Source organism: Hyla sarda, chromosome 3, assembly GCF_029499605.1.
Source record: "Hyla sarda isolate aHylSar1 chromosome 3, aHylSar1.hap1, whole genome shotgun sequence".
Lineage (NCBI taxonomy): Eukaryota > Metazoa > Chordata > Amphibia > Anura > Hylidae > Hyla > Hyla sarda.
Genome location: NC_079191.1, coordinates 217,606,177 through 217,627,624, shown reverse-complemented (window position 1 = coordinate 217,627,624; position 21,448 = coordinate 217,606,177). Strand labels below are relative to the sequence as shown.

Sequence of the window (21,448 nt, the reverse complement as noted above, 5' to 3'; positions counted from 1 at the left end):
ATTTTTTAGGTGCAAAATTGAAAGCGTTATGATTTTTAGAAAGTGATGAGGAAAAAATGAAGATGCAAAAACGGAAAAAGGCTGAGTCCTTAACCTCTTAAGGACGCAGGGTGTATGGATACGCCCTGCATTCCAAGTCCTTAAGGACGCAGGGCGTATCCATACGCCCGTGGGAATTCCGGTCCCCACCGCTAGCCGGTTGGGGACCGGAGCCGGATGCCTGCTGAAATCATTCAGCAGGCATCCCGGCATATCGCCCAGGGGGGTCATTATGCCCCCCCATTTCGGCGATCGCCGCAGATCGCTGGACAAGTCAGTCCAGCGATCTGCGGCGATTCCGGGTCAATCGGGTCTCCAGTGACCCGGTGACCCGGAATTACTGTCTGTTTGGGGCCGTCTCTGACGGCCCCGAACAGCCAGAGCCTGCAGGGGTGAGGTGGCACTGGTGTCACCTCACGATCGCCCTGATTCGTCGGCCGACCAATTACCGGACGACCAATCAGGGCCGCCTGCTGCGGGTGTCACTCCCGCACCCACTCCGGCCCTCTTCCGGAGGACGTGAGGGGGTGCGGGACGTGCACCCCGGGTGCTGGGGACCCCGATCCCCGGCGTCCCTGTTGGGATCGGGGCCCCAGGAGCGACGGCCGCGGCGAGGGACTTTCCTGCGACGGAGCAGCAGCAGGAGGTGAGTTACAGCCTCCTGCTGTTGCTTAGCAACAGCTCCCAGCATGCAAAAAGGGCATGCTGGGAGCTGTAGTTATGCAACAGCAGGAGGCAGACCATCACAACTCCCAGCATTCCCTTATGGGCATGCTGGGACTTATGGTTTTGCAACAGCTGGAGGCACATTTTTTCTATGGAAAAGTGTACCTTCAGCTGTTGTATAACTACAACTCCCAGCTTGCACAAACAGCTAAATTGCATGCTGGGAGTTGTAGTGGTGCATCTGCTGGTTGCATAACTACAACTTCCAGCATGCCCATTTGCTGTCGGTGACTGCTGAGAGTTGTAGTTTTGCAACAACTGAAGGCACACTGGTTGTGAAACTCAGTTTTTTTTTTACCTAACTCAGTGTTTCACGACCGGTGTGCCTCCAGCTGTTGCAAACTACAACTCCCAGCAGTCACCTTACACCATGCACCGTACATGCTGGGAGTTGTAGTTTTGCAACAGCTGGAGGCACACTGGTTTTGAAACACTGAGTAAGGTCACAAACTCAGTGATACAAAACCAGTGTGCCTACAGCTGTTGCAAAACTAAAACTCTCAGCTTGTACAGTCTGTCAGCGCATGCTGGGAGTTGTAGTTTTGCAACAGCTGGATGTTCCCCCCCCCCATGTGAATGTACAGGGTACACTCACATGGGCGGAGGCTTACAGTAAGTATCGGGCTGCAAGTTTGAGCTGCGGCAAATTTTCTGCAACAGCTCAAACTTCCAGAGTGAAACTACTGTGAACCCCCCGCCCATGCGACTGTACCCTAAAAACACTACACTACCAAAAAATAAAATAAAAAGTAAAAAACACTACATATACGCATACCCCTACACAGCCCCCCTCCCCTCCCCAATAAAAATGAAAAATGTCTGGTACGCCACGGTTTCCAAAACGGAGCCTCCAGCTGTTGCAAAACAACTACTCCCAGTATTGCCAGACAGCCACTGACTGTCCAGGCATGCTGGGAGTTTTACAACAGCTGGAGGCACCCTGTTTGGGAATCACTGGCGTAGAATTCCCCTATGTCCACCCCTATGCAATCCCTAATTTAGGCCTCAAATGCGCATGGCGCTCTCACTTTGGAGCCCTGTCGTATTTCAAGGCAACAGTTTGGGACCACATATGGGGTATCGCCGTACTCGGGAGAAATTGTGTTACAAATTTTGGGGGGTATTTTCTGCTTTTACCCTTTTTAAAAATGTAAAATTTTTGGGAAAAGAAGCATTTTAGGTAAAAATTTTTTTTTTTTTTACATATGCAATAGTCGTGAAACGCCTGTGGGGTATTAAGGTTCACTTAACCCCTTGTTACATTCCCCGAGGGCTCTAGTTTCCAAAATATAATGCCATGTTGTTTTTTTTTGCTCTCCTGGCACCATAGGGGCTTCCTAAATGCGGCATGCCCCCAGAGCAAAATTTGCTTTCAAAAAGCCAAATGTGACTCCTTCTCTTCTGAGACCTGTAGTGCGCCAGCAGAGCACTTTTCACCCCCATATGGGGTGTTTTCTGAATCGGGAGAAATTGGGCTTCAAATTTTGGGGGGTATTTTCTGCTTTAACCCTTTGTATAAATGTAAATTTTTTGGGAAACCAAGCATTTTAGGTAAATTTTTTTATTTTTTTTTTACATATGCAAAAGTAGTGAAACACCTGTAGGGTATTAAGGTTCCCTTTACCCCTTGTTACGTTCCCCGAGGGGTCTAGTTTCCAAAATGGTATGCCATGTGTTTTTTTTTTGCTGTTCTGGCACCATAGGGGCTTCCTAAATGCGGCATGCCGCCAGAGCTAAATTTCCTTCAAAAAAGCCAAATGTGACTCCTTCTCTTCTGAGACCTGTAGTGTGCCAGCAGAGCACTTTTCACCCCCATATGGGGTGTTTTCTGAATCGGGAGAAATTGGGCTTCAAATCTTGGGGGGAATTTTCTGCTATTACCCTTTTTAAAAATGTAAAACTTTTGGGAAACCAAGCATTTTAGGTAAAAAAATGTTTATTTTTTTTTACATATGCAAAAGTCGTGAATCACCTGTGGGGTATTAAGGTTCACATTACCTCTTGTTACGTTCCCCGAGGGGTCTAGTTTCCAAAATGATATGCCATGTGGGTTTTTTTGCTGTTCTGGCACCATAGGGGCTTCCTAAAGCTGACATGCCCCCCAAAAACCATTTGACGCTCCTTCCCTTCTGAGCCCTCTACTGCGCCCGCCGAACAATTAACATAGACATATGAGGTATGTGCTTACTCGAGAGAAATTGGGTTTCAAATACAAGTAAAAATTTTCTCCTTTTTACCCCTTGCAAAAATTCAAAAATTGGGTCTACAAGAACATGCGAGTGTAAAAAATGAAGATTGTGAATTTTCTCCTTCACTTTGCTGCTATTCCTGTGAAACCCCTAAAGGGTTAAAACGCTTACTGAATGTCATTTTGAATACTTTGGGGGTTGCAGTTTTTATAATGGGGTCATTTATGGGGTATTTCTAATATGAAGACCCTTCAAATCCACTTCAAACATGAACTGGTCCCTGAAAAAAAGCGAGTTTCAAAATTTTGTGAAAAATTGGAAAATTGCTGCGGAACTTTGAAGCCCTCTGATGTTTTCCAAAAGTAAAAACACGTCAATTTTATGATGCAAACATAAAGTAGACATATTGTTTATGTGAATAAAAAAAAAATTATTTGGAATATCCATTTTCCTTACAAGCAGAGACCTTCAAAGTTAGAAAAATGCTAAATTTTCTAATTTTTCATCAAATTTTGGGATTTTTCACCAAGAAAGGATGCAAGTTACCAAAAAATGTTACCACTACGTTAAAGTAGAATATGTCACGAAAAAACTATCTCGGAATCAGAATGATAACTAAAAGCATTCCAGAGTTATTAATGTTTAAAGTGACAGTGGTCAGATTTGCAAAAAATGGCCGAGTCCTTAAGGTGAAAAAGGGCTCAGTCCTTAAGAGGTTAAATGAGTTAAATATTGTCTTAAGGACCCAATCCCCATAATTTTTTGAAGCTTTTTTGCCAAAAAGGTATTCAAAAATGTAATCCAATGTATACTACAACATACCCACAATGTGACCATTGACTTCAATTTATCAATTATGGTCTACTTGTAACTAAGTTTCATCTTTTTCCCAAACATAACCAATTGGCTTGTGGGACTCAAAAGTATTGGGAGTCAGTGGCTATGCATAGGTTAGGCTGAGGTGTATGTCTGATAAATATTTTGAAGGAATTCTGATGTAACAGTGATTTTGCCCCATGATGTGATGTAAATTGAACCTTACAGGTACCACTTGTAATCTGAATGTAATATTAAAGGGGTTATCCATTTTTTTTATATATCAACTGGCTCCAGAAAGTTAAACAGATTTGTAAATTACTTCTATTAAAAAATCTTAATCCTTTCAGTACTTATGAGCTTCTGAAGTTAAGGTTGTTCTTTGCTATGGGGAGAGGTTTGCTATGGGGATTTGCTTCTAAACTGGGCGGTTCCCGAGACACGTGTCATCAGAGAGCACTCAGACAGAAAAGAACAACCTTAACTTCAGAAGCTCATAAGTACTGAAAGGATTAAGATTTTTTAATAGAAGTAATTTACAAATCTGTTTAACTTTCTGGAGCCAGTTGACATATATATATATATATATATATATATATATATATATATATATATAAAAGTTTTTTCCTGGAGTACCCCTTTAATTAGTATGTTATATTCAGACATACCGCGTGTGCGGCAAATTTGATATTGAAGTTGTAAAAAATCTGTGGCACCAAATCTGCAGTGTATATATTACATGTAAACATACCGCTGTCATTTTCCGCTCATAACATTATCTAATAGCTTGCATAGAAACAATATAACAATGTGGAGGTATTCCCTCCCCCACCTGATGTGGTTGATGCAGAACTAGGAGTCACAAGGCTACACGTCTGTTTCGATTGCTAGGACCAACTTGCTTCAAGAGATTTTAAATCTATGTGAGTCTCTGTGTAAACAAGCTGTGTAGAATATACCGGAATGACATGCTTTACAGTAATAAGATAGGCCATTAGTACAATTGTCTTTCGGCTTCAGTGATTCTGCTGTAAGAGGAAAACGACCTTAATATTTGTACAGATCATTGTGTTGACTATACAAAAAGGAAATAACAGTGAATCACAGAAAAAAGGAGGGCAACATAATAGTAATGCTGGGGGACGTGTCATAAAATGGACTCCGCTTCCAATACTGGAATCTTTCTGCTTTTGCCGTCCATTCCCTGCAGTAAATTGGCTGCATTCTTTTGTGTGCGCACAGCATTATTGCCAGCTACTGTATAGAAGAAATTGTGTACTACTGTCTATAAACCTGCATGGATGACTTCATATATATTACATTTCCATCCAGAAAAGACGTCTCAGTGACCTATAAAAGAAAATGTATTACCACATAAAATCATAGTTACCTAGGACTGTAAAATCCATAGCTAACAAATGTACATGCACGGGTGATGGGGACGTTGTTATGTCATATTAATGTGATGAGGGTGGACTTTACTAAATGTAACCACAAATATACATTTTTATATTTTTTATGTGTTTCTATATTGACAGTGGCTTACAAAGCAGGCTTTAAGATATGATTTTCTTCTATGGATGCTTTAAAGGGGTACTCCACCCCTAGACATCTTATCCCCTATCCAAAGGATAGGGGATAAGATGTCTGATCGCGGGGGTCCCGCCGCTGGGGAACCCCGCAATATAGCATGTGGCACCCACATGAAGATTGTGATGTCACTACTCCGCCCGCATGTGATGTCATGCCCCGCCCCTTTAATGCAAGTCTATGGGAGGGGGCGTGACGCCCCCTTCCATAGACTAACATTAAGGGGCGGGGTGTGACATCACACAGGGGCGGAGTCGTGACATCACGATCTTCGGTTCCCGTGGTCGGGACCCAGACACTCCAGCGCTTCCGGAGCAGAAACAGGTGGGTCCCGCATGCTATATTGCGGCCGTCCCCAGCGGCGGGACCCCCGCGATCAGACATCTTATCCCCTATCCTTTGGATAGGGGATAAGATGTCTAGGGATGGAGTACCCCTTTAAGAGATCATGGGAGGTTATAGACAACATGAGGTAAAAAACCAACATTACTTAACTCTTCTTTACTGCAGGTCCTGCAATCCCTGTTGGAGTTGATGTGCAAGTTGAGAGTTTGGATAGCATATCTGAAGTTGATATGGTAATCTGGAAATTATTTTATGTTTGATGTTATATAAGATTTTTTTAAATTAATTTATCCTTCCAGCTTGTGCTAAGTAATGTTAACATAACTTTTACTACTGGGTATTTATCAGTTAACCGGGTATTTATGAGAATCATTGATTACTATACAGCCAGTAAAATGGTCAAGCTGGATCTACCAGCCAACCATAGCTGCCATAATTTGGCAGTGCCTGTGACACTGTATGTTAAAGGAGTACTCTGCTGGAAACAATGGGCTTCATTTACTAAGAGTGTTGGGTTTTTACTAGTGGGAAAAGTTGTTTCAGACTTGCAGGATTCCTCTCTATTTACTATTGGGAAAAGTCGGGAACATTTTCTGACCAGCTTCTTCTAGGTGGATATTTCCAGCCATTTACCCACAGGATTTTCTGTGAATGCAATAGTAAATCGGTCGGGATGTGAAACCACGCCCCCTTTTGGACCGGAACAGACCACGCCCCCTTTTCGGCTTTTCACAATGCAATGTTGGGTTTGTCGGATTTCCCAGGCACACACTGTCGCATACTGGCGCAGACATGTCTTAGACACTCTGCGCCAAAATAACCAGACAAAAACTGGTCAGTTTCAGCTTAGTAAATGAGGCCCAATATTTCTAACAAATCATATATTCCACCTAATTGTTGAATTAGAGTCTATAAGAAGAATACAAAATGGTTTAAAACTTCAGCCTTGGTACCTTGGAATTTCAGGCCTCAGGAGAAGATTTATAAGTTCAGTAAAAAGGTTGTTTCTGTAGACAAAGGCTAAAGACTTTGGGGGTCAAAGAACTTTAGAGCTAGATCCTTCCTCTACAGCAAAGGTTCACAACATTTTTTTTAACCTTGTGAGCCACATTTAGCTGTAATAATGGTTGAGAGTCACATGTAACTCATGAATGGAGGAGAGAAATGTTAAATATCAACAATAAAAAAATAGACCATTTACTGATCCATTTGAGTGCCCAATCGGACACTATTATTATACTATTTAGATTGACACGGATCTTTGGTTAGAATATGTCTATAACAATATTGTCTATAATATTGTTGACTTTGGTGCATATAATCATAATTTTGTGTTCCTAAGTTAACAAGTTGCTAGCCACATGTGACTCCCTAACCACCGGTTGGAGACCACTGCTCTACAGGAAGCAGACTTTAGCGTAATAATTTGGAGTTCGAAATAATAGTCACCTTCCTGCTGTACATGAATGTCCTATGTTCATCTACAAAAACTCCAGATTCATGACTATCCTCACGTTTATCCTCATTGTGGAACCCTTCAGCCTTACATCACCCACTACCACCCGTGCCACCCTTATGTACACATATTGTCATCATCTGCTATGTTTAGTTGTTTCATTTGTTTAGAGGTAACATGGTTTTACCCTCTCTATACAGGATTTTACAATGACTCTGTATCTGAGACATTACTGGAAGGACGAGCGTTTGTCATTCCCTAGTACCACAAATAAAAGCATGACTTTTGACAGCCGGCTAGTAAAGAAGATCTGGGTACCTGATGTGTTTTTTGTGCATTCAAAGCGATCCTTTATTCATGATACAACTACAGAAAACATCATGCTACGTGTTTATCCTGATGGCCAAGTACTTTACAGTATGAGGTTAGTTCTTACAGTTATTTTGCATATCGGTATATATTCTTGAGTAGCTTAGCTGTGTTACAAATGTGATGTGTTGCGAAATCATGTGATGCCTTTCTGTTATATGTGTATTACTGATTACTTTGCTTTGTCGTTGAGAATATTAGTATATGATTTGCTGTTTATAACCACATGTTGCCTGTCCCCCAAACATACTATGGCCATATGGAGCATATGAATTGTATCCAGCCATAATACAGGACCTACATTAGTTTATTGGATCCTACTGCACCTCTGTATACCTCTGATTGCCTTATTACATGCACTATTTACAGATGGGAATATGGAGTCCTCTAATGGCAACACTCTATAAGGCTCAATACTACAGAGACAAAAGGAGCCTATTTGCAACTGGGCATTTATATAGCTTTATGTGGAAAGTCCTCTATTATAACAGAGCTGTCTTTGGAGGTTAGGTGTCACATTTCTCTGGAATATGTATCGGTATATGTTCATGAATCAGCTTAGAAGCTCCTTCTGATGCAAGATACCTGGTGGAGAATAGTGTATAATAATGTATAGTTTTTAAAATCAAGATCTATGTAAAAAGTGTTTTTGTACCATAATAGCAAGTATAAAGAAAACTCTTTTCAAAGGTGTTGTCTCTTCTAAAATAGAACCATACCTGGTATTGCATATCAGTTTCATAGAACTGCATGGGACTCAGTATTACACAACCTGTAGACAGCATTATTGGTAATAAACTTCTTTTGTACTAAGAAGAGTCCCAGCGCCTGTTTATCCTGCCGATTCCTTTGGAGGTGTGTTCTTTGCTATTGCTGTTGGCACTGGCACTGTTTGGAAGAAAGCTGGCATGTTTTTCTAATCCCACACAACCCCAAGGAAAACTGTCATCAGTGTCACCGGCATTAACCTGTTGTAGTGTTTAGTGCAGGTGACACTAATTAAAATCACCCTTACTACGGATCCGTAGCTACATTCTGGCGTTATTCATCTTTTAAAATTTTTGTAAATGAGCTGCTTGGAGCATGGGTGGAGTTCCGCAGTATTCCCTGGGCAGGGTGGCATCACCACTGCTTGTTCAGTGCTCTTCCGGGCAAATAAATATGCATAGCTGCCCCCTGCCTGCCTCACTCTGTACTAAATTACTAAGCTGTAGGCAGACAATACACAACACAACACTGAGCGCATGCATTGTAGTAGCGAGCAGGCAGGGGGTGGCTATGCATGTTTATGAGCCAGGTGGATCGCTGAACCAGCGGCAGTGATGTCAGCGTGCCCGGGAAAGACTTCGGAACTCCACCCATGCTCCAAACTGCTCATTTACATAAATAAAAAAAAAAAAAAAGAATAACACATGTAAGAGCTGTGAGACTGTGAAATTCTGTCCCGGAGGAGGTGGTCATAGTGAACTCTGTAAAATAGTTCAAAAGGGGTCTGGATGCATTTTTGGAGAATAATAACATCACCGGTTATGTATACTAGATCTATAGGGACAGAACGTTGATCCAGGGATTTATTCTGAGTCGAGAAGGAATTTTTACCTCTAGTATGAGGGTTTTTTGCCTTCCTCTGGATCAACTCAGGGATTAATTAGGGATATAGGTTGAATTTGATGGACTCTGGTCTTTTTTCAACCTTATGAACTATGTTACTATGAACGCAATGACAAACTTCCACGTGGTAAGGGTCATTTTAATAATTGTCACCAGCAATACACACCTGTACAGTGCCTGTGAAACCGACCACAGATTCTCTAACTCCACATGAAATTTTGACAGTAACATCAGCAAATCCCAAGGTTTAAATGGCCTTTGAAGGCCATTATACCTGAACTACAGTAAAATATTGCACTTAATTTGATTTTTACATAGAGCACAGAATGATAATTATATAGTGGTATTTATCCTGATCATTAGAATTAAATAAAGATTAACGTGGCTTGGATAAATGGGGCATCAGAATAGTTATATAGAACAGGTTAATGCAAAAAATGTATTTAACACAGAAATAACCATGCACTAAATTATTTTTTAAATATTTCTTATGCATATATAACTTTAAATTACTTCTACTGTATAGGACATATTTGATAAAATGATGTAATTTCTTTATTATCCCTTTTAAGAATCACTGTGACAGCAATGTGCAACATGGACTTCAGTCGTTTCCCTCTGGATACTCAAACCTGTACCTTGGAGCTTGAGAGCTGTGAGTAAACTAGCCAATGAATTAACCTCTTAAAGGAAAACTGTCAGCCTGTTCACCCACACTAAACCCAATACACTTATTACGGTTTAAGGGGGAGATTTATCAAAACCTGTCCATAGGATATGTTGCCCAGTTGCCCATAGCAACCAATCAGATCACTTCTTTCATTTTTTAACAAGGCCTCTGCAAAATGAAAGAAGCCGTCTGATTGGTTGCTATGGGCAACTGGGCAAATTTTCCTCTTGACAGGTTTTGATAAATCTCCCCCATATATGCCCCCCAGAAGATCCTTGGCTAAATTCAGTGAATCGCGCACAGGGGGTGGCACTCCGCCCGCTTAATTTACATATTCGTTGTCTGTGACTCCACTTCACTAGGATGTGGAGTCAGACAATTTATATGTAAATTGAGCAGGTGAAGCCCTGCCCCCTGTGTGTGTGCAGGGAAGGAAGGGTGTTGTTTTTATTAGCCATTGCACTTATAATTTCCCCCCTAGAGACCCAGATCAGGGCTTGTTTTGTGCATCACCAGATGTGTACAATAAGATTGAAATAATAATAATAATAATTTTGAAAAGCAAAAGCAAATGTTTTTTTTTTTTTTTTTGGGGGGGGGGGGGGGGTTGTTTCTATGCAGTGCAATTTTTGTAAAATTGTACATTATTTTTATTCTATAGGCCCATAGGATTACACTGATACCCAATTTATAAAGGTTTTGTGTTATTTTGCTGCTTTTTAGAAAATGAAAATGATCTTTTTTTAAGACAATGAGCATGACTGAAAATTTTTTACATACACAAAGGTGTATGATGGCTAATTTTTTCCACCGTGGTCGATTACTTTTTATTAAAATTTTGCATGTGTATAAAGTGACCAAAACTCAGCAATTTTCTACTTTACATTTACACCATTGATTGGTTTCATTGACATTATATTTTAATAGTTTGGACATTTACACACACAGTGATGTTTATGTTTATTTACATTTTTTTCTTTAATCTCACCAGGACCAAGGGCGTACCGGTACGCCCTCAAAGTTTCTGTTCACCGCCGGTAACCGGGCGGTGAACAGAACGGGATACCTGCTGAAATTGTTCAGTAGGCATCCTGTACCAATGCCTTGGGGGGTCCTGAGACCGCAGATCCAGACCAGCGATTTTCGGCGATTCCGGTCATACGGGTCAAGTGTGACCGGGTGACCCAGAATCAGAAGGGGATCGGTGGTGCACTACACACCACCAATCACCCTCTGTTGCTGGGGGGAGGTGGTGATCACATCACCACCCCAGCAGCGCTGTTATTGGTCAGACGGAATCTTCGACCAATAGCAGCAGCAGGGGAGGTGTTAATGTCCCCCTTTCTCTGCTCTGCTCGCTAGCCCACCTCAGTCAGTGAGCAAAGCAGAGAAAGTATGCCAGGAACCCCCCTCAGAGCCTTCTGTGCCCCCTCAGGGCACTGGTGAGTGTCCTCCTGCCACATCCATAGAGCAGGGACAGCTGTGTAAAGGGACAGGTAGGTAAAAAGTCTAAAGAAGAATTTAAAAAAAGTCTCCCCCCCCCCCCCCCTCTGACCCCCTAATAGGTCCCCAAGGGTCCGCTGATAATTTTTCAGTGGGAACCGGGCCCTCTTAGGGCTTCAGGGCACTGCGTTTTGTCCCCTGCTTTTTGGGCTGCAGCGTATTTTTTTGGAAGGGGGGCGGTGGATATCTTTTATTCCAGTATCCCTCTGTTTAAATCCCTCGCCACCAGATCCACGTCCGCTTGTGGTACCGTGCGGAAGAACCAGAGAGGCCTCCCTCTAAATTTTGTTCAGACACCTATGCCCAAGGTGGAGTCCCGTGATCTTACCAGTGAAAACCTGTTGCTGGTGAAGTATAAGGATAAGAGGGATGTCCTTATGCTGATCACAATTCATGGTAACGGCAGCTCAACTGTCCCTGTGTGAGGTACCTCAACAACGGTCCTCAAGCCTGATTATATTCTGGACTACAATCAGTATATGGGGGGAGTTGATCTCTCTGATTAAGTCCTCAAGCCATATAACACCATGTGGAAAACCCGGGCATGGTACACAAAAGTTGTGGTCTACATGGTCCAGGTTGCCATGTACAACTCCTTTGTACTGTCCCAGTACGCTTGCAACACAGGGACATACATTCAGTTCCAGGAGGAAGTCCTAAAGGCCCTGATCTTTGGCGACCGGGAAAGAGCAGGTCAGAGTTCTCAAGGAACGGGAAATATAGGTGCCAGGATCGTCCCAGGCCAGCACTTTCTAGGGACAGTAAGTCCCAGAAAAAATTAATATGTTGGGATACGGAAGGACACCACCACTTAATGCGACACTTGCCCCGATCCTCCAGGCTTCTGTATTAGATTGCTTCAGGGAATATCACACTTCCATGGAGTACTACATTCTTAGTCATTTTCCCTTTTCATTTTAATTTCCCATAATTTGACCCCAATGTACCAAGTCCGGAGTACATTCCAAATTTTAACCCCATAAACCACAAAATTGCCCAAAAAACCCTTTCATCAAAAAAAAAAAAAATATAAAACCTGATAAGACCTCTTGGAGTCATGGGTCACTATCATCAGGGCTTTTTTATGATGCCTCAAATGCGCAGCGCTCTCTCTCCTCCTGAGCGGTGTGCGCATTTTAGGTAATGGTGCCACATGTGGGTGTTTCTTTTTGTTATTTTTCGCTGAATCTATGTAACAGTCAACTACTGATATGCCATGGGCCTCAAACGCAAACATAGCTCTATGACTCTTGAGCCCTGTAGTGCATCCGCACAGCATGTTTCGTCCACATATGGGGTATTTCCATACTCAGAAGCAATTGGGTTCCAAAATTTTCTCCTATTACCCCTTTTTCTCCTATTACCCCTTGTGCACATGAAAATTTTGGGGTAACACAAAATATTTTGTCTATTTATAGCTCATTGTTCTAAACACCTGTGAGGTGTAAATACTCACTGTACCCCTTGTTATGTTCCTTGAGGGATGTAGTTTCCAAGATTATGGCACTTGGGGGGGGGGGGGTCCCACTGTACTGGCACCATGGTAGCACTGTAAACGCTCAAGGCCGCCGACACAGATTCCAGCAAAATTCCCTCCCCAAAATGGCACTCCTGCTCTTCAGAGACCTGGTCTGCACCCGCAGAGCAGTTTCCATCCAAATATGAGGTATGTCCTTACTACAAATTTTGTGGGGCATTTTCTTCTATTTACACTTGTGAAAATGAAAAATGTTTTTAACCCCAGCCTTTTAGAGAAAGAAATTAAATTTTTCCTTTTCACATCCCACTTTAATGAACATTTATGAAACACCTGTGGGGTGTTAAGGCTCACTTTACCCCTTGTTATGTTCCTTTAGAGGTGTCGTTTCCAAAATAGTATGTGTCACGATGCCGGCTGGCAGGTAGTGGATCCTCTGTGCCAGAGAGGGATTGGCGTGGACCGTGCTAGTGGATCGGTTCTAAGCCACTACTGGTTTTCACCAGAGCCCGCCGCAAAGCGGGATGGTCTTGCTGCGGCGGTAGTGACCAGGTCGTATCCACTAGCAACGGCTCAACCTCTCTGGCTGCTGAAGATAGGCGCGGTACAAGGGAGTAGACAGAAGCAAGGTCGGACGTAGCAGAAGGTCGGGGCAGGCAGCAAGGATCGTAGTCAGGGGCAACGGCAGGAGGTCTGGAACACAGGCTAGGAACACACAAGGAACGCTTTCACTGGCACAATGGCAACAAGATCCGGCAAGGAAGTGCAGGGGAAGTGAGGTGATATAGGGAAGTGCACAGGTGAAGACACTAATTGGAATCACTGCGCCAATCAGCGGCGCAGTGGCCCTTTAAATCGCAAAGACCCGGCGCGCGCGCGCCCTAGGGAGCGGGGCCGCGCGCGCCGGGACAGGACCGAGGGAGAGCGAGTCAGGTACGGGAGCCGGGGTGCGCATCGCGAGCGGGCGCTACCCGCATCGCGAATCGCATCCCGGCTGGCAGCGGAATCGCAGCGCCCCGGGTCAGTGGATCTGACCGGAGCGCTGCAGCGGGGAGAGTGAAGCGAGCGCTCCGGGGAGGAGCGGGGACCCGGAGCGCTCGGTGTAACAGTACCCCCCCCCTTGGGTCTCCCCCTCTTCTTAGAGCCTGAGAACCTGAGGAGCAGACTTTTGTCTAGGATGTTGTCCTCAGGTTCCCAGGATCTCTCTTCAGGACCACAACCCTCCCAGTCCACTAAAAAAAAAGTTTTCCCTCTGACCTTTTTGGAAGCTAAGATCTCTTTGACAGAGAAGATGTCCGAGGAGCCGGAAACAGGAGTGGGAGGAACAGATTTGGGAGAAAAACGGTTGAGGATGAGTGGTTTGAGAAGAGAGACGTGAAAGGCATTAGGGATACGAAGAGAAGGAGGAAGAAGAAGTTTATAAGAGACAGGATTAATTTGACACAAAATTTTGAAAGGACCAAGATAGCGTGGTCCCAACTTGTAGCTAGGGACACGGAAGCGGACATATTTAGCGGAGAGCCATACCTTGTCTCCAGGGGAAAAAACGGGAGGAGCTCTTCTTTTCTTATCCGCGAACTTCTTCATGCGTGATGAAGCCTGTAAGAGAGAATTTTGGGTCTCTCTCCATATGATGGAAAGGTCACGAGAAATTTCATCCACAGCGGGCAGACCAGAGGGCAAGGGGGTAGGGAGGGGGGGAAGAGGGTGACGGCCGTACACCACGAAAAATGGGGATTTGGAGGAAGATTCAGAGACCCTGAAGTTATACGAGAATTCGGCCCATGGAAGGAGATCTGCCCAGTCATCCTGGCGGGAGGAAACAAAATGTCGCAAATAATCACCCAAGATCTGGTTAATTCTTTCTACTTGTCCATTGGACTGGGGATGATATGCAGAAGAAAAATTTAATTTAATCTTGAGTTGTTTACAGAGAGCCCTCCAGAATTTAGACACGAATTGGACGCCTCTATCCGAGACAATCTGCGTAGGCAACCCGTGAAGACGAAAAATGTGTACAAAAAATTGTTTAGCCAACTGAGGCGCAGAAGGAAGACCAGGAAGAGGGATGAAATGTGCCATTTTGGAGAATCGATCAACGACCACCCAAATAACAGTGTTGCCACGGGAAGGGGGTAAATCAGTAATAAAATCCATACCAATCAGAGACCAAGGCTGTTCGGGGACAGGCAGGGGATGAAGAAAACCAGCGGGCTTCTGGCGAGGAGTCTTATCCCGGGCACAGATAGTGCAGGCTCGCACAAAGTCCACAACATCCGTCTCCAGAGTCGGCCACCAATAGAAGCGGGAGATGAGTTGCACAGATTTCTTGATGCCCGCATGACCTGCGAGATGGGAGGAGTGACCCCATTTGAGGATTCCGAGGCGTCGGCGTGGAGAAACAAAGGTCTTTCCTGGAGGAGTTTGCCTGATGGAGGCAGGAGAAGTGGAGATCAGGCAGTCAGGTGGAATGATGTGTTGCGGAGAGAGTTCAACTTCTGAGGCATCCGAGGAACGAGAGAGAGCATCGGCCCTAATGTTCTTATCGGCAGGACGAAAGTGAATCTCAAAATTAAATCGGGCAAAGAACAGAGACCACCGGGCCTGGCGAGGATTCAGCCGTTGGGCAGACTGGAGGTAGGAGAGGTTCTTGTGGTCGGTGTAGATAATAACAGGAAAACTTGATCCCTCCAGCAGATGCCTCCATTCCTCAAGTGCTAATTTAATGGCTAGAAGCTCTCGATCCCCGATGGAGTAGTTCCTCTCCGCTGGAGAGAAGGTCCTAGAGAAAAAACCACAAGTGACAGCATGCCCGGAAGAATTTTTTTGTAGAAGAACAGCTCCAGCTCCCACAGAGGAGGCATCAACCTCCAATAGGAAGGGTTTGGAAGGGTCAGGTCTGGAGAGCACGGGAGCCGAAGAAAAGGCAGACTTGAGTCGTTTAAAGGCGTCTTCTGCTTGAGGAGGCCAAGACTTGGGATCAGCATTTTTTTTGGTTAAAGCCACGATAGGAGCCACAACGGTAGAAAAATGTGGAATAAATTGCCTGTAATAATTGGCGAACCCCAAAAAGCGTTGGATAGCACGGAGTCCGGAGGGGCGTGGCCAATCTAAGACGGCAGAGAGTTTGTCTGGATCCATCTGTAGTCCCTGGCCAGAGACCAAATATCCTAGAAAAGGAAGAGATTGGCATTCAAACAGACATTTCTCAATTTTGGCATAGAGTTGATTGTCACGAAGTCTCTGAAGAACCATACGGACATGCTGGCGGTGTTCTTCTAGATTGGCAGAAAAAATTAGGATATCGTCCAGATATACAACAACACAGGAGTATAACAGATCACGAAAAATTTCATTAACAAAGTCTTGGAAGACGGCAGGGGCGTTGCACAGGCCAAAGGGCATGACCAGATACTCAAAGTGTCCATCTCTGGTGTTAAATGCCGTTTTCCACTCATCCCCCTCTCTGATGCGGATGAGGTTATAGGCGCCTCTTAAGTCCAATTTAGTAAAGATGTGGGCACCTTGGAGGCGATCAAAGAGTTCAGAGATGAGGGGTAAGGGGTAGCGGTTCTTAACCGTGATTTTATTAAGACCGCGGTAGTCAATGCAAGGACGTAGGGAGCCATCTTTTTTGGACACAAAGAAAAATCCGGCTCCGGCAGGAGAGGAGGATTTACGGATAAAGCCCTTTTTTAGATTCTCCTGGACGTATTCAGACATGGCAAGAGTCTCTGGGGCAGAGAGAGGATAAATTCTGCCCCGGGGTGGAGTAGTGCCCGGGAGGAGGTCGATAGGACAATCATAAGGCCTGTGAGGAGGTAGAGTCTCAGCTTGTTTTTTGCAGAAAACATCCGCGAAGTCCATATAGGCCTTAGGGAGACCGGTTACTGGAGGAACCACAGAGTTACGGCAAGGGTTACTGGGAACCGGTTTTAGACAGTTCTTGGAACAAGAGGACCCCCAACTCTTGATCTCCCCAGTGGACCAATCCAGGGTTGGGGAATGAAGTTGAAGCCAGGGAAGTCCAAGGAGAATTTCCGAGGTGCAATTGGGGAGGACCAAAAGTTCAATCCTCTCGTGATGAGATCCGATGCTCATAAGAAGGGGCTCCGTGCGGAAACGTATGGTACAGTCCAATCTTTCATTGTTTACACAATTGATGTAAAGGGGTCTGGCGAGACTGGACACTGGGATGTTGAACTTGTTGACGAGAGAGGCCAAAATAAAATTTCCTGCAGATCCAGAGTCCAAGAAGGCCACAGTAGAGAAGGAGAAGGCAGAGGCAGACATCCGCACAGGCACAGTAAGACGTGGAGAAGCAGAGTAGACATCAAGGACTGTCTCACCTTTGTGCGGAGTCAGCGTACGTCTTTCCAGGCGGGGAGGACGGATAGGACAATCCCTCAGGAAGTGTTCGGTACTAGCACAGTACAGGCAGAGGTTCTCCATACGGCGTCGTGTCCTCTCTTGAGGTGTCAGGCGAGACCGGTCGACCTGCATAGCCTCCACGGCGGGAGGCACAGGAACAGATTGCAGGGGACCAGAGGAGAGAGGAGCCGAGGAGAAGAAACGCCTCGTGCGAACAGAGTCCATATCTTGGCGGAGTTCCTGACGCCTTTCGGAAAAACGCATGTCAATGCGAGTGGCTAGGTGAATAAGTTCATGTAGATTAGCAGGAATTTCTCGTGCGGCCAGAACATCTTTAATGTTGCTGGATAGGCCTTTTTTAAAGGTCGCGCAGAGGGCCTCATTATTCCAGGATAATTCTGAAGCAAGAGTACGGAACTGTACGGCATACTCGCCAACGGAAGAATTACCCTGGACCAGGTTCAACAGGGCAGTCTCAGCAGAAGAGGCTCGGGCAGGTTCCTCAAAGACACTTCGGATTTCCGAGAAGAAGGAGTGTACAGAGGCAGTGACGGGGTCATTGCGGTCCCAGAGCGGTGTGGCCCAAGACAGGGCTTTTCCAGACAGAAGGCTGACTACGAAAGCCACCTTAGACCTTTCAGTGGGAAACAGGTCCGACATCATCTCCAGATGCAGGGAACATTGGGAAAGAAAGCCACGGCAAAACTTAGAGTCCCCATCAAATTTATCCGGCAAGGATAGGCGTAGACCAGGAGCGGCCACTCGCTGCGGAGGAGGTGCAGGAGCCGGTGGAGGAGATGACTGCTGAAGCTGTGGTAGTAACTGCTGTAGCATAACGGTCAGTTGAGACAGCTGTTGGCCTTGTTGCGCTATCTGTTGTGACTGCTGGGCGACCACCGTGGTAAGGTCAGCGACAACTGGCAGAGGAACTTCAGCGGGATCCATGGCCGGATCTACTGTCACGATGCCGGCTGGCAGGTAGTGGATCCTCTGTGCCAGAGAGGGATTGGCGTGGACCGTGCTAGTGGATCGGTTCTAAGCCACTACTGGTTTTCACCAGAGCCCGCCGCAAAGCGGGATGGTCTTGCTGCGGCGGTAGTGACCAGGTCGTATCCACTAGCAACGGCTCAACCTCTCTGGCTGCTGAAGATAGGCGCGGTACAAGGGAGTAGACAGAAGCAAGGTCGGACGTAGCAGAAGGTCGGGGCAGGCAGCAAGGATCGTAGTCAGGGGCAACGGCAGGAGGTCTGGAACACAGGCTAGGAACACACAAGGAACGCTTTCACTGGCACAATGGCAACAAGATCCGGCAAGGAAGTGCAGGGGAAGTGAGGTGATATAGGGAAGTGCACAGGTGAAGACACTAATTGGAATCACTGCGCCAATCAGCGGCGCAGTGGCCCTTTAAATCGCAAAGACCCGGCGCGCGCGCGCCCTAGGGAGCGGGGCCGCGCGCGCCGGGACAGGACCGAGGGAGAGCGAGTCAGGTACGGGAGCCGGGGTGCGCATCGCGAGCGGGCGCTACCCGCATCGCGAATCGCATCCCGGCTGGCAGCGGAATCGCAGCGCCCCGGGTCAGTGGATCTGACCGGAGCGCTGCAGCGGGGAGAGTGAAGCGAGCGCTCCGGGGAGGAGCGGGGACCCGGAGCGCTCGGCGTAACAGTATGCCATGTGTTTTTTTTTTTTTTTTGCTGTTCTGGCACCATAGGGGCTTCCTAAATGGGACATGCCCCCCAAAACCATATCAGCAAAATTTGCTTTCCAAAAGCCAAATGTGACTCCTTCTCTACTGAGCATTGTAGTGCACCTGCAGAGCATTTTACGTCCACACATGGGGTATTTCCATGGGGGTTACAATTTTTGGGTGGCATTTTCTCCTACTACCCCTTGTAAAAATGTAAAATTTGGGGGGAAAATGCATTTTAGTGGGAAAAAAATGTCATTAACACAATTGACTTTAACAAAAAGTCATCAAACAACTGTGGTGTGTTAAGTCGCACTGTTCCCCTTGTCACGTTCCTTGAGGGGTATAGTTTCCCAAATAGTATGCCATGTGTTTCCTTTTTGTTTTTTTTTTGCTGCTGCTCTGGCACCATGGGGGCTTCCTAAATGCATTTCAGAAAAATTCTCTCAAAAATTCTCTCCAAAATCCCATTGTGGCTCCTTCCCTTCTGAGCCCTCGACTGCTCCCGCAGAACACTTTACATCCACATATGAGGTATTTCCCTACTCAAGAGAAATTGGGTTACACGTTTTGGGGGAATTTCTCTCCCTTTACCCCTTGTTAAAATTCCAAAAAGTGGTTCCTTTAAAAAAATGAAGATTTAGAATTTTCTCCTTCACTTTGCTGCTATTCCTGTGAAACTTCTCGGGTTAACAAACTTTCTGAATGTCATTTTGAACACTTTGAGGGGTGCAGTTTTCATAATGTGGTCCATGATGGGATATTTCTAATGTGAAAGCCCCTCAAATCCACTTCAAACTAAACTGGTCCCTGAAAAATTCTGATTTTTACATTTTCATGAAAAATTGGAAAATTGCTGCTATACTTTGAAGCACTCTGATGTCTTCAAAAAGTTAAAACATGTCAACGTTATGATGCCAACATAAAGTAGACATATTGTATATGTGAATCAATATATAATTTATTTGGGATGTCCATTTTCCTTACAAGCAAAGAGCTTCAAAGTAAAAAAAAAAAAAAAAGCTGAATTTTCAAATTTTTCATAAAATTTGGGAATTTTTCACCAAGAAATTATGCAAGTATCACCAAAAAGTTACCACTAACATAAAGTATAATATTCCATGAAAAACAATCTCGGAATCAGAATGAAAAGTAAAAGCATCCCAGAACTATTAATGCTTAAAGTGACAGTGGTCAGATTTGCAAAAAATGCTGTGGTCCTTAAGGTGAAAATAGGCTTGGTCCTTAAGGGGTTAAAAAATGGGAAAGGGGTGGTTTTAACTTTTATTATGGAAGGGCTCATTCACATTTCTTGTCATTTTTTTTTGTTTACATTTTTATCACAATTTTTTGTCCCCATAGGGGACAATTACATGCAATCTTTCAATTGCATACACTAAACAACTCTGTGCCATAGCACACCATTGATCAGTGTTCTCTGCACTCCATCAGTGCAGGCTGCTGAAGCTGGCTGTACTATTAGAGTGCTGATTGGATGGGAAAGAGGCAGGTAGGGACCCTCTGCCCATTCTCATCTGATGAGGACCCCACGATTTTGCTGTGAGTGTCCCGATTTGCTCTAGTGAGCTACCAGCACTTAATTTTCTCCAATTTGGACGTTGCAATCAACTTAAAAAAATGATGTTCCTTTTATTCTGTAGGATCATACGATTACAATGATACCTAATTTATATAGGTTTTGTTTTATTTTGCAACTTTAAAAAATTATAACTTTTTGTAAGAAAATTTGTGTGCTTAAAATTGTCCTCTTCTAACTCTACTGAGCTGTTTGAGAGCTCACTTTTTGTGCTGTGATCTGTATTTTTTTTTTTTTCGGTACTGTGTTTGTTATGATGAAACTTTTTGATCACTGTATTAAAAAATTTTTTCTGGTATATGAAGTGACCAAAAATCAGCAATTCTGGACTTAAATATTTTTTTTTACATTTACCGTATATACTCGAGTATAAGCCGACCGGAATATAAGCCGAGGCTATTAATTTTACCCAAAAAACCCAGGAAAAGTTATTGAATCGACTATAAACCTAGGGTGGGAAATAATCATCCCCCCATGTAATCATCCAGAGCGGCGAAGAGAGGGAGAGCTGGAGGGAGGGGGGATGAATATTCATAAGAGGGCGGCACTGCGGACGGGCAGGGCTGACGTCAGTGCTAATTAAGCTACAGAAACCCCGCCCGTGCCAGCTACAGCCACATTTCCAGATATAATAAAACTAAGATAGCGGGCGAACGGCCAGGCGGATCCGGGCAAGGTAGGGATCATAGGAATCAGCGTCTCCTGTACTATCCATCAGTACCTGTGGTTAGTGCGGGTGCAAACATGTGACAGTTTTCCTTTAAAGACATAAAAAGTTAAATTTAAAAAAACGTGCAAGGAGAAGTAAAGCACTTGTCCATAGCAAACAATCAGATATATTTTTTCAAGGTGCAAAAAAGGAATGTTAAAGATGTAAGAAGAAGTAAGATTGTTAGCAATGGCCAACATCTCACAATTTCATGTGCCCAAGCTTAAAAAAATATTCGACAAAGTGATGATAACCAAATAAAAAAAAGGGGGGAAAGTTAAAAAAAAAATTAAACT

The 21,448-nt window shown here is 44.5% G+C and overlaps 1 protein-coding gene across 2 annotated transcripts in view; it reads left to right on the top strand.

Annotated features, from left to right (window-relative positions):
• Positions 1-21,448, top strand: part of LOC130362109 (gamma-aminobutyric acid receptor subunit rho-2) — a 131,236-nt gene that overhangs the window by 88,197 nt on the left and 21,591 nt on the right. For both annotated transcript variants that reach the window (XM_056566092.1, XM_056566094.1), the window contains 3 exons: positions 5,871-5,938; positions 7,362-7,585; positions 9,714-9,796. In XM_056566092.1, the coding sequence (XP_056422067.1) occupies positions 5,871-5,938; positions 7,362-7,585; positions 9,714-9,796 (375 nt within the window). The remainder of the gene's footprint in view (positions 1-5,870; positions 5,939-7,361; positions 7,586-9,713; positions 9,797-21,448) is intronic.